At 43.5% G+C, this 14,484-nt stretch overlaps 1 protein-coding gene across 1 annotated transcript in view; it reads right to left on the bottom strand.

The window, feature by feature from the left end:
- HS6ST1 (heparan sulfate 6-O-sulfotransferase 1) overlaps nt 1–1,009 on the bottom strand; it is a 272,492-nt gene extending 271,483 nt beyond the window's left edge. Inside the window, exon 1 of the mRNA XM_060768156.2 lies at nt 36–1,009. Within this exon, the coding sequence (XP_060624139.1) occupies nt 36–586 (551 nt within the window). The 5' untranslated portion in view covers nt 587–1,009. The remainder of the gene's footprint in view (nt 1–35) is intronic.
- Nucleotides 1,010–14,484: the final 13,475 nt, after the last annotated feature.

Genomic DNA, 14,484 nt, shown 5'->3' with positions numbered 1-14,484 from the left:
GGGCCAGAGAGATGAGTGGCCGGCGTGTGCCTTACCTGGTGGCCTTGGGGGCGGGGGCGGCCGGGGGGCTGTCCTTCTTGCCCAGGACGCCGGGCACGCAGTTGGTGAGCTCGGTCCAGTCGGCGTGGAGCCCGCAGCTCCATCCGGTGGAGAAGCGGGAGAAGAGCCAGGTCTCCCTGCGGTTGGGCCGGTAGCAGGTGCACTTCTTCTGCCCGGGCCGGCAGTCGCAGGGCACCTCGAGGCGCACGTTCTGGACCAGGTGGCGCCCGAAGGTGGTGCCGCCCGTCTTCTGGATGTGGAGGAAGACGATCACGTCGTCGCCCTTCATGTCGAAGGCCAGGCGGCGCTCCAGCTCGCGGACCGGGAAGTAGTACTTCTTGACGTAGTGCGGGTCCGGCGTGGGGAAGAGGTCGGGCTCGGGCTCGGGCTCCGGGCGGGCGGCGAAGGCGGAGGCGGGCAGGGCGGCCAGGCTGCTCAGCCCGGGCCCCACGTACTGGTACAGGATCAGCATGAAGCACACCGAGCCCGCCAGCACCAGCAGGAACTTGCTGCTCCGCTCAACCATGGTCCTGCCGGCGCGCTTCATGTGGCACCATCGCCCTGGGAGGCAGGCGGGCGGGCGGCGAGGCCAAGGCGAAGGCAGGCGGGCGAGGACGGCCACTCGCGCTTCCGAGCCGCCAGAAGGAGACGGAGGAGGAGGAGGAGGGGAAGCGTCGCAGAAGGGGGATTCCCCTCTCTCCCCCCCTCCTCCTTTCCTTCCTTCCTTCCTTTCCCTCTTCCTACCTCCCTCCCTCCTTCTTCCTCTCCTTTCTCCCTCCCTCTCTCCGTCTCTCTTTCCACTGAAATGGATTCGCTTCCCTTCCAACCCCGTCCCGCCTCTGCCGACGGGACTTGGTCTCCTCCTCCTTCTTTTCCTCCTCCCTTTTCTCCTCCTCCTCCTCCGCCTCTTTCTCTTCCTCCTCCTTCTCCTCTTTCTCTTCCTCCTCCACTTCCTCCGCCTCTTCTCCTTCCTCCTCCTCCTCCTCCTCTGTCTCCTCCTCCTCCTCCCTTTCGTCTTTCACGCGCCGCCTCTCCTCTGCCTCCTCCTCCTCCGTCCTCCTTCTTTCCTGCTCGGCTTTCTCTTTTTCCTCCTCTTCCTCCTCCTCCTCCTCCTGCTAAAGCCAAGCCCCACCATGATCCGAGCCCAGCATGCACAGCGACAGTAAAGGGAAAGCAGCAGTCAGCAGCAGCCGCCGCAGACAGCACCGACCCAGGCAGCACGCCGTGCTTTGTGGAGACTCCTCTCTTGCAAGCGCCCGCCCGCCCGCAGGGATTTTTCTTTTCTTTTGGGTGCCTTTCTTTTCTCCCCTCTCTCCACACTCCTACTCCTTTTTGGAGTTCTACTTCTTCAGGCAGGAGGGTTTTTTTCCCCTTCATGCGGGACACAAAACGAGGAGGTATTGTCGAATGCATTCATGGCCGGAATCACTGGGTTGTTGTGAGTTTTCCGGGCTGTATAGCCATGTTCCAGAAGCATTCTCTCCTGACGTTTCGCCTGCCTCTATGGCAGGCATCCTCAGAGGTTGTGAGGTCTGTTGGAAACTAGGAAATTGGGGTTTATGGCATCAAACTGCAAGAAAGGAGATTCCATCTGAACATTAGGAAGAACTTCCTGATTGTGAGAGCTGTTCAGCAGTGGAACTCTCTGCCCCGGAGTGTGGTGGAGGCTCCTTCTTTGGAGGCTAGATGGCAATCTGTCAGGGGTGCTTTGAATGCAATATTCCTACTTCTTGGCAGGGGGTTGGACTGGATGACCCATGAGGTCTCTTCCAACTCTACGATTCTATGATTCTATGTATCTGTGGAAAGCCCAGGTTGGGAGAAAAAGCTCTCCTCTGTTTAAAGCAGTGGATCCCAACTTTTTTTTTTTTACTAGGGACCACTTTGACCAGGGAACACTTTTTTTTTGGTCACCTTTAAATTTAGTTTGGGGTACTGAATTGGAAAATTGCATTGGATAGACCACGTCAGCTCTAGTTTCTGATACAGAACATATGCCTTGGTCAGCGACAGGGAAGGCGTGGCAGGCGGTGCGAATGGAGCGGAAATAAAATAAATAGGAAGGAGGCTCACTGATAAGATTTTGGTCCTCGTGGCCCACTGGTGGTCCGCGGCCCACAGGTTAAGAATCATTGGTTTAATGGCAAGTGTGAATGTTGCAATTGGCCACCTTGATTATCATCGAATGGCCTTGCTGATTCAAACATACAATACAATGGCCCACTTGTACACAGGAAAAAAAACAAATCAGTTCAGCCAATAATGTGACTGGTGAAGCTTATTTTACAGTTCCAAAACATAGCATTCACAAAATAATATTATATGCCTTTGGTTCAATCACTGATTCAAAGCCTGGCTGCTTATTGTAGGGACTCCTACAATGTAGACAATTTCAACAGAAAGGAGGAGTGTTTTGTCGAAGGCTTCCATGGCCGGAATCACTGGGTTGTTGTAGGTTTTTCGGGCTATATGGCCATGTTCTAGAAGTATTCTGTCCTGACATTTCGCCTGCATCTATGGCAGGCAACCTCTGAGGATGCCTGCCATAGATGCAGGCGAAACATCAGGAGATAATACTTCTAGAACATGGCCATTGCCCCCCCAAAAAAACCTACAACAACCCAGAAAGGAGGAAACCATGAACATGAACAAAATCTGGCTACCAGTATTTAAAAAAACCTCTAAAATCAGGTCTGTAAATAAAAAGGAATGCTTAAACAACAGGGAGATTCCAGACAATAAATGGTCAGGGCCAGCTAACACCTCCCAACAAGGGATCCCCCCAGGCATGAAGCAGCCAGGCATTGAAGCTGCAAGGCCCGTCAATGCTAATCAAGGTGAACAATTGCAACATTCACACTTCCCTAAAACAGACAAGAGTTCTTTCTCTCAACCTGGACTTTCCACAGATATATAAATCCCACTTGCCTAGTTTGCAACAGACCTCACACCACTGAAGATCCCTGCTATAGATGTGGGTGAAATGTCAGGAGAGAATGCTCCTGGAGCATGGCCATACAGCCCAGTAAACTCACAGCAACCCAGTGATTCTGGCCATGAAAGTAAGAAAAATACTGGAGAGGTTTGGGGGGAATTTACGTTGATTTATAGCCATATGTAGAAGATAGCTGTGCTCAAGGCAGTTTCTAGTTAGGTTCCCCTTACAGACCTTTAAATAAGAGTCCTCTGTTTCTGAAACATTTAGATACATTACACACCAGGACAAATATGTGTTAAATATGTTTACAATAAACATATTTAACACATATTTGTCCTGGTGTGTAATGTATCTAAATGTTTCAGAAACAGTTGTTACTGTTGCTTTAAAAAGAAACAGTCCAGGAAAGTTGCATTCTTTTGTGTAACCAGCATGGTGTAGTGTTTTGATCATTGGAACTGGACTCTGGAGACTAAGCTCAGCTATACAAAACTCATCCCATGTCCTTAGAGAAGTCACACTCTCTCAGCCTTAGGAAGGCAAAGGCAATTTCCCCTTGAACAAATCTTGCCAATAAAACCCTTGGATAAGTTCATAGTGGGGTCACCATAAATCAGAAACAACCTGAAGGCACACAACAACAGGCTGTACTTTACATGAGTTTCATGGTTCGATCTGACCTCTTCAATTATGTTAAAAGGGTTTGTATTTTCCAGATGTGCCCCTAAAGGACTACCTCTGCTTTAATCATTCTTCAGACTCAGAGTCATCGAGGTATGCCTCAAAACAGGCAGATAGCATGGACAATCCTGTGCCATCAAGATAGAAAGCAATCTTATTCAGGTCAATAAGTCTTACTTCAAAGTAGACCTGGAAAAGGGGTGCCTTGTCAGAGCTGCAAAGTGACAACTGCTGAATGAGATCTGAAAAAATCTGGCCAATGAATCCATCCCACTCTCTTCACAATTAGCACTCAAAGGAAAGATGTTCAGTAAGGGCCTTTTCATTTGGCCAGCTACATTGTCACTGATTAGATCATGTCTTTTCCCCCCACTAAGGAATGTGGAAGCTGCAAGGGAATTTCACTGGGAGAAAGAACAGGAGAAGGGTGTTCTCCCTTCCCAAATGGGTTTTGCCTCCTTCACACCAAGCACAGTAATCCCTTTATTGTGATGTCACAATCCGTTGCTATTGTGATGTCACAAAGGCAGGATTATGAGGATGGGAAGCGGTGGAGAATACATAACAGCAGAGGCAGTATGAGTGTTGCCTCATTTGTAGAATTTTGTGAAATTCTAAGGCAACAGTGTCTTTAATGTATTGGCTCTCCCATGCTTTGTCTTAGCATTTTACCTGCTTTGTTTTTCTCACAGAATAAATAAATAAATCTGTCAATGGTAGGAGAAAGAAGAAATGCCACTCAATGGCCTTTTGAGTGCTTGAGATAAAAACCTCACATCTAGATTCTTAGGGATTCTTACAATGTAGAGGGAATGCAGTTTGATACCATTTTATCCGCCATGGCTCAGTGCTATGGAATCATGGGAGTCACAGTTTGTTGAGGTACCGACACCACTTGTCAGAGAAGACCTACTTGACAACTTCCACAATTCCATAGCATCGAGTCATGGCAGTTAAAATGGGGCAAACTGCAGTGTAGATGCACCCTTAACCATGTCAGAGGTACCCTTCTAGGACCCTTTCTACACTGCCATATAATCCAGATTATCAAAGTAGATAATCCACATTATTTTCTTTGAACTGGATTATAGCAGACCACACTGTCATATAATCCAGTTCAAAGCAGATAATTTGGATTTTATGTGGAAATGTAGATGGGGCCTAGGTCAGCTGTCTAGAGTTATGTGATTCTATATTGGAGAGGGAAACTGGAGAATTTGGGATCTCATTTGGGACCAGGGAATATCAAGGCAGATAATCCACAATATCTGCTTTGAACTGGGTTATCTGACTCCACACTGCCATATGATCCAGTTTAAAGCAGATAATGTGGGATTTTATCCAGCTATGTGGAAGGGGCCTTCGATGCAAAAATCCCACAATATCTGCTTTGAACTGGGGGCCCTTCCACATATCCCTATATCCTAGAATATCTAGGCAGAAAATCCCACAATATTTACTTTGAACTGGGTTATCTGAGTCCACACTCAGATAATGTGGGATGTTCTGCCTTGATATTCTAGGATATAGGGCTGTGTGGAAGGGCCCTGGGTTATCCGAGTCCACACTGCCATATATTTCAGTTCAAAGCAGAAAATGTGGGATCTTATTCAGTTATGTGGAAGGATCATTTTTTAATTCCTCCAAATAGCATGAAGTTATAGTTTAACTTCTGGGCCATTTTCTGCTTTGAAAGGCCAATCTTGGTCCTAAAACAGCTGATGTGATCAAAATATGAAGCAGTTTTCCCATAGAGAGGTGTTTGGAAAGAGAAGGTTAAAGTCCGCCCTGGGAACTGCATGTAGCTTGTGGGTGTCACTTGCCCCATACCTGGATTAGACCCACATAGGATAGAAGTTGACAGTATATGGCTTTCCAGATGTAGTTGTTGAGATTGCAATTTCCATAGTATTTGATAGGAAACAATTTGAATTTTAGTCCAATAGACTTTGAAGTCCGGCAGTAATGGGGGCAGATCCAGCAGCAGCAAGATTGTTTATGGGCAAATGGATTTGGCAGACTTTTCTCGAGTTGAGAAAGTGACTGCACTTAAAAGTCAAGCCAGTTGACACCCCAAATGATAAAACCTTCTTGTTTAAAACAGACAGACAGGTGGGATTTGCAGCTTAGAAGATCCTGTCACCAACTGTGGCTCTCAGTATTGCTTGCCATGGCAGAAGAGGCGAGAAAGCTCAACAACACAGAAATCCAAATGGGGTTTTCCTGCCTCTAGGAAGTCTTCTTCCATGCTTTCAGGGCTAACAGAGGTCAAGGAAACCCTAGTGTGTGAGCAGTAAAACTGCCATATTTGTGACAGTAGTTGTAAATAAATATCCATAAACCTGACACTTTGCCAGCAGCAGTAGTAACTTCTGACAGAAGGATTCATAACTGAGAATCTTTCCACACAGTTGCTGCTTTTCATCAGTTGTACACTGTTATCTGCAGGTAAGTCAAAACAGTTTCAATCACTTCTATGTCCTTTTAAGATCCATAGTGATTACTATTATCATGCTATGGAGAGTATCTTGCTCTGGGAGGTTACAAGTTTCCAATGTTTATTCAAGCCCCTGCTCCAGCTGCATTTGCAAATAATATCTAGACCTGATCAAAATTGCTTTCTGATTGCTGTCAATGAGAGGGTTTTGAGGAGTTGTAACCCAAAATGGATTTTCCCCACCTTTTGGGACTCATGGGCACTTAGGAATTCTTTAGAGCTCACATCTAATAGTAAATTTGCATCCAGCATGGGCCATTTTAAAACACTGTGATACCTGGGGGTATAATTTGAGTCGCCCAAGGGCTGAGAAAAGTGGTATATAAATGGAGTAGATAAATAAATAAAATATTCTTTATGGCAGTGGTTCTCAATCTTCCTAATGCTGTGACCCCTTAATATAGTTCCTCGTGTTGTGGTGACCCCCAACCAGAAAATTATTTTCATTGCTACTCCATAACTGTAATTTTGCTACTGTTATGAATCGTAATGTAAATATCTGATATGCAGGATGTATTTTCATTCATTGAACTAAATTTGGGAGAAATACGCTATATGCCCAAATTTGGATACTGGTGGGGTTTGGTGAATTGATCTTGTCATTTGGGGGTTTAAGTTGCTGGGATTTATAGTTCACTTACAATCAAAGAACATTCTGAACTCGGTACCAACAATGGAACTGAACTGAACTTGGCACACAGAACTCCCATGAGCAACAGAAAATACCGGAAGGGTTTGGTGGTCACTGACTTTGAGTTTTGGAGTTGTAGTTCCAGAGAGCACTGTGACTCAAACAATGATGGATCTGGACCAAATTTGGCACGAGTACTCTATATGCCCAAATGTGAACACAGGTGGAGTTTAGGGGAAATAGACCTTGACATTTGGGAGTTGTAGTTGCTGGGATTTATAGTTCACCAAAAATCAAAGAACATTCTGAACCCCACCAATTATAGAATTGGGCCAAACTTCCTACACAGAACCCCCATGACCAACAGAAAATACTGGGAGGAACTGACAGTGATTTAGAGGAAATATAGTTCATCTACATCCAGTGTGAACTATGAACCGAAAAACGATGGATCTGGATGGCAGAGAAGCCGACCAATCACAGTGGAGGAGGGCTTTTGATGGGAGATTTCGCCGTCTGCTTCCAAAAACAAAGAGAAGGACAGGAGGAGAGAGCTTCAGCCTTCTCTGCCAAAGGGGTTCCTAATACCATCAGAAATATGTGTTTTCTGATGGTTTTTGGTGACTCCTCTGAAACCCCCTTGTGATCCCCCTAGGAGGCCTGACTCCCAGGTTGAGAAATGCTGCTTTATGGTCTGTTCTATGGGGTCAACATGGTATAGTAGTTAGAATGGTGGGTTGGAATTTTGGAAATCCAGGGTCTTGTGGCCCCACAGTCATGGCAACTTTAAGTCAGTCATAGACAGCCTAATTTTCTTTACAGGGCTGTTGTGAGGATAAAGGATGAGTATCGAATAAGCTATCTTGGGTTGCATCTATAATGTAGAATCAATGCAGTTTAACATTATTTTAACTGCCATGGCTCAATGCAATGGAATCCTGGTGAGATGCCAGCATTCATTGGTAGTGAAGACTAAAGCTCTATAAAACAACCTCTGCCATGATTCCCTAGCATTGAGACATGGTTGGATCAAACTGTATTATTTCCATAATGCAGATGCAGCCTTGTTAACGATGGTCTGGTCTGGGTTGATATTAGCACTTGCCTGTTGCCTTAACCATCTTGCTCATGCTGTCATGATGTCAAAAGGACATTTCCATCTATGGCGTTTGCTTAGTGATTTCTTTTTCCATTTTAGATTTATGGAGCTATAGTTGGTGGGGTTCTGAAAGAAACACGTTTGTAACAACAAGGCCAATGTTGATGTGGCCTCTCCTTGTGTGAAGCTCTTTTCATATGGCCAGGAGCAACTGCCCACTGTGAGAAGAGCAATTGCCCACTGTGCCCTTTATTTAAAAGGTCCTGATCCAGTATGACATGAATGTAGTAACTGGAGTGGGGGCACCAAAAACCATCAGAAATCACTGTGATTAGAAATACAGTTTAGGTATCCAAAGTAAGAGGCAGTTAAAGTTAAATAATGCAAACACGGGAAATATGAGTGCTAGCTGTGAACAATTTGCATGCTCTCTCTCTCTCTCTGCAATGCTAGAAATTTGAGGATTGAAGGAAAATGTCGTTGAAGGGCATTTTGCATTTCCTCCCCCAGTAACAGTCCCACTGCAGTAGATCCACATTGGCAAACCTTAATTTACATGTAGATCCCCATTACTGAGTAAAATGAAACAACAGCAGTGGTTTCTCACTGACATTCTCCAAGGATGGGTTAAGAGTTGCCTATTTGTGCTACATGGTCTGTTTAGAAAATGACTACAGTATCTGCATCTACTTTGAATGCATATCTACAGGAGCAGTTTATAAAATGTAAACATGTTTATAAAATTATTCCACAGAGTATATATGTGGGTGGCAGGGCAGAAGTGACATAAACACAGAGAGAAGTTTTCCTTCCTCTCTTATATTAAATTTTAAACCATCCAGTGAAACTGATTTAACAGCAGATTCAGGCCAGACAAAAGGATGCATTTCTTCACAGAGCACATAATTGATGTAAGGAATTACTCTCCAAAAATGTGATGATGGCTACCAGCTCAGCTGGTTTTAAAAAGGGATCAGACAAATTTGTGGAGGATAAGATTATCAACAGCTACTAGTCAGGATGGCCATATGGTGATACTTCCATGTTCAGAGGGAGGAGAAGAAACAATGCAAGAGAGCTCAGCTGGTAGACTTCCAGGAGGCATCTGTTTGGATACTGCCTTCAGAATCTTGTTGATGTCTTGTGCATGTGTACATTCCTCAAATGGAAGTGGATGGACATTTTTCTCCAGTGCAGAATATCTGTACTCAGTTCAAAGTTGTAAAAGTAGAGTTGTACATGTGGTGACATTGAGATTCATGGGGTGTGTACATGTACGCAGACAAATTTGAGTGTATATTTGGATGCACAACTAGGTTTGCATTCAGCTGGACAATACTGCCATTCAACATAGGGGCTGTATATCACCATCTACTAGTAATCCTGCATACAGATAATTATACAATGCAATTTCAGCTTATTAAATGCAAGATGCTGCATGAGATGGACCTTTGGAATGGTCCACTAGGGCTCTTCTTGTGTTCTGTTATCTGCAGTATAGTGATTCCCCTCATACTTGGATGGCACTAAACAGACTGCGCTCTGGCACTGTGAGATGCAGAGCCAATCTTAAGAAATGGGTCCACAAAGTGGAGTCCGCGACATGAGTGTGGAGAAGAGCAGACCACGGACCATCTATTACAATGCAGTCTGAGCCCTGCCACACGCACAATGAAGGACCTTCTTATAGCAACACCAGAGGCACTCAAAGTGGCCAGCTGCTGATCAAAGGACATTTTTTTTAAACTTTGTGGGTTTTTTTTAAAAAACACATTACAACGGTACCCTCAGTTTGCTACTGATATCATAAATAAAAAATAACCTGTTGATAGATCCTATAAGCTAGTTGGTTCTCCCCCACCCCCATGTGCAACGGGAAGTTGCTGCCAACTGTGAGAGAAATAAGGTTTAACACTGTGAAAGCTGTCCACTGCAATGCTATCAGCTTCCTTCCAGTAGACCGAAATCAAGGAAAAGTTTCATGAGAACCACCACTTCTCTTAATGTTCCCTCAGCAATAACAAGAGTTTCCCTCTTGGCAGCTAATGACTCCCCCTCCCCCACGGGGGCTTTCCTCCAGGGGCAAACCAAGAATGGGCAAGTGGAGTGGGCAGATCAAAAGACAACCTGGATAAATGGCACTACCTAGAAGAAACCTCCACCTTGTGAACTGTGGAGCAGAACAAACAACTCAGCATCTGTATGCTTGCCCACAATGCCCTGCCTCATGCACAGAGGAAGAACGGTTTAAAGCTGCAGGCAATGTGGTCACTGTTGCCCGTTTTTGGTCTAAAATTATTTAGCCGCTTGTGTTCCTTCTATTTTATCAGTTTTATATTTGTTTATGCAATGCTTTTGACATGAAATAAAAATTTTAAATCCACAGATTCAATATCTATGGTTTCACTTACACTTGCTCCAGAAAAGATCACCCAACAGAAGTATTGATGGGTTTCTATTGGTCTTTCAACAAGGTCCTATAATATGCTTCTGCCCCAAATATAGTCAACATATAGGGTTCACTATTATCCACGGTATGTGGAAGTGGATTCTAACACATTTGTACATGAAAACCTGGTAAAAATTTGTCTCTCAAACAACGATGAAAACTTAGACATGCCATCTCTCCATATGGATAAAATCATTGAAATGTATATATTGTTACCTCTATATGTACAACTAGCCTTCTAATCAAGGTGAAAAAAGAAAGCGCAAAAGCTGGGTTGCAGTTAAACATTAAAAAAGCCCATGATTATGACAACCGGTTTGATTGATAACTGGCAAATACAGGGAGAAAACGTGGAGGCCATGACAGACTTTGTATTTCTAGGTGCAAAGATGACTGCAGATGCAGACTGCAGCCAGGAAATCAGGAGACACTTACTTCTTGGGAGGAGAGCAATGTCCAATCTCGATAAAATAGTGAAGAGTAGAGACATCACACTGGTAACAGATCTGCATAGTCAAAGCAATGGTATTCCCCTAGTCACCTACGGATGTGAGAGCTGGACCATAGGGAAGGCTGAGCGAAGGAAGATAGATGCTTTTGAACTGTGGTGTTGGAGGAAAGTTCTGAGAGTGCCTTGGACTGCGAGACAATCCAACCAGTCCATACTTCAGGAAATAAAGCCCGACTGATCATTGGAGGGAAGGATAGTAGAGGCCAAGATGAAGTACTTTGGCCACATCATGAGAAGAAAGGAAAGCTTAGAGAAGACAATTATGCTGGGTATCCTTCAAGTGACTGGCTTGACTCTGAAGGAGCTGGAGGTGGTGATGGCCGAGAGGGAGCTCTGGCGTGGGCTGGTCCATGAAGTCATGAAGAGTAGGAAGCGACTGAACGAATGAACAACAACAACAATCTGTATAACTAATTTCTGAAATCTTCTCTTGCAAACAAGAGTGCAAATATAAGAGGGAAGAAACCACCAAAGATAGTTTATCTCTTTGAAGGGAGTGTTCTCTGTTTTATGAACTCGAGAGGGTAAGTACTACAGCTTGGTTTTCATTTTGAAACAATTATCAATAAACATGTTAGATGAAGACAGCTGTATTAGTCACAAGGTATAAATAGTCAGGATGAGTTACACTGCACAGGTCTTCCCACGATAAAGAAAATAAAAGTCTTTACAGCGTGAACTATTTATTAGCTTTGGTAGATTTCCTCCTCTTTAAAAAAGCAACTAATTTTCTTCACATTTTAATGTCTCTTATTTCATGATAATTATATCTTCATCAGGGCAAGACCATTATGGACAGTTGGAGGTCAGTTTAAGTTTGGGAATTTACACCTTGATTTGGGAAGTGCTGGCATTTATGCACTATTTTATGTAAGTGGTTGAAATATATGCGAGACTATAAAGAGCCACAAAGCAGTTTGTGGTATTGATGTTTGCCTCTGGTTGTAAAAGTATATAACTAGTGAAATAACCTGCTGAGTGTTAATTCAAAGTAAAGGTTATTTACCATAGAATGGGTTAGCAGGAAATGCAAAGTATGAAGAGAAAATTATGAAACTTTTGTTTACCTGCAGCATATTGATGATCAGACGTAAAAGTGGAGCTGCTCTAATACATCTCTTCTCATTTGTAGGACCACTGAGTATATTGTCTATGACTGTGGGAGAAAATGCACTAAATGCAAGTTTTAAGAACTCAAAAGGCAAATTGTTATCTAAGGCTGATATTTCTCTATAGTTGCAAAGGAAAGGAATTTAATTTTTAAAGGCAGAAGTGGCGTTTGGGTCCCAACTTCCAGACTATTAAAGCATAGGAAACTGCCATGTGTCAGTGTTATGGAATCCTGGGAGTGGTGGTTTGGTGAGGCACCAGCACTATTTGGCATAGAAGACTAAGGACCTTGTAAAAATTCCATGGTTTCATAGCATTGCACCATGACAGTCAAATTGGTGTCAAACCTGCATTAATTCTACAGTGCAGGTGTACTCTTAAGATGCAAGATGCATCACATTCTAGAATGCTCTCAGTGGAATCCATGCTTACTGATTCTCTACTCAAAAGACAAGATATTTACTTTTGGGGGCTACTTGCTAGAGAATGCTGGGAGCTGTAGTTCCTGCCTATGCCAGGAATTACACCCAGAATAATGCTTTAGGCAAGTGATGAGCCAAATGGACCACTGATGTGATCCATCAAGTACTGGAGTTCCTTCAAGTGGAGGCTCACAAACTATAAAAAGTAAAGGTAAAGGTTTCCCCTTGACATTAAGTCTTGTCGCGTCCAATTCTGAGGGGTGGTGCTCATCTTCATGTCTAAGCCAAAGAGCCGGCGTTGTCTGTAGACACCATGTGGCTGGCATGACTGCATGGAGTGCCATTACCTTCATGTGGCTGGTATGACTGCATGGAGTGCCATTACCTTCCTGCTTGAGTGGTACCTATTGATCTACTCAAATTAGCATGTTTTCGAACTGCTAGGTTGGCAGAAGCTGGGCCTAACAGCGGGAGCTCACCCTGCTTCCCAGATTTGAACCACCAACCTTTCAGTCAGCAAGTTCAGCAGCTCAGTGGTTTAACCCACTGCACCACCAGAGGTTATATCACAAACAATATGCACATAATAATATGCTTTATATTCTGCTCTATCTCCCTGGGGGAGTGGGGCTTAGAGCAAATTACAGAATACATTTATGGCAATGCCGTTATACAATTAACAACAAAGATAATATGTAGATAGAGGCAAGGATTCCCTCTTTTTAATTTCCGGTGTTGAGGCCATTCTCAACTTGGCCATGGGGAGGTGCTTCTGTTCTTTTTTTCCATGCCAAGGAGCCTGTGTCCAAGGATGCCTATCTGACTGAATTGCTGGCAAGTCTTCAGGGGCGCCTTTTACCTCCCTGCCAAAGCAATACCTATTTATCTACACACATTGCTGTTTTTGAACTGCTTTGTAAGCAGAAGCTAGGGCTGATGGTGGAAGCTCACCCCACCCACAGCTTGAATTGCCAACCTTCTGTTCGGCAAAATTTTCTGTAGCTGGCGGTTTAACTCTCTGTCCTATTACATGTTTTATTACACGTAAAACACTGTAATTTCTCTTTTTTAATGCCAATTTTGTGTTAACAACAGGTTATATTCCTTTCTAATGGACTCCAATGATTCTAAGGATGTGGAATGCTTCAAATGCTCCTAGATGAAAAAGTAATGCAGTAATGTATAGCTAACACATTGCACATCTCCTAAGCATTTTGAAGAGCTAATAAAGATTACATTTTGCCAAACTTGGACTTTAGTAGACATTTACACAAGTAAACAGAGACAATGGATAGCTTCTGTATTCAAGACAATGGATGGGCAGAATGCTCATAATCCATATAAGACTCCGTGACCGCTGTATACTCACTCTGAAATTAATAGGGAGATTGCCATAGGCTTTACTGGGAAATGAATGGCAATTCCGCCTTTACCACTCAACACCCTTCTATTGATTATTTCACTTTTAAATTCTTGCCACATATCCTGTGCCAGATCCTAATCTAGATTTACTATCATACTGTTCTTATATAATTTGATTTACTAATTTTAATATTAACAAGGATCCTTCTTCAGGACACAAGATGCATTTTACAGTATCAAAATACATTTTATATTTGAATAGCCTCTGCTGCCAAAGCAGCAGCAACAACAAAGACATCTATTGGTTTATGGCATGAATAAAGCATTTTGCTATAGTCCAAAGCTAGCCTCCAAAAATCAATAGCTGCATTTCTTTTAGTGTGATTACTTGATTGTTTGAAGTTAAGTGACTAGTTTTGACCAGCGAATGCTGAAGACGTCAGTGCAGCAATACACTAAGTACTCTGATTCTGACCTAGGTTGATTTTTAAGTAGCTGAGTATAAAATGTGTTTAGTTGGCTATACTATGGGGGAGGGAACCTCTTACATTCACAAATATACACTAATTTGAAAATGTGGTGGCTATTTGTCCAGTGAAATAGGGACATGTTGTTGTCCAAAACCTTCAGTGAGAGATGACAGTGTCATATGTGTGCATAGATTTCTGTGACATAGTAGACAAAGAGTGATTAAAGGCTTAATGGGTTGCATTATTTTTCTAGGGGATCTCAAAGATGGAATGAG

This window comes from Anolis sagrei, chromosome 3 (assembly GCF_037176765.1).
Source record: "Anolis sagrei isolate rAnoSag1 chromosome 3, rAnoSag1.mat, whole genome shotgun sequence".
Classification (NCBI taxonomy): Eukaryota; Metazoa; Chordata; class Lepidosauria; order Squamata; family Dactyloidae; genus Anolis; species Anolis sagrei.
This window is presented reverse-complemented; position numbering and strand designations above follow the sequence as displayed.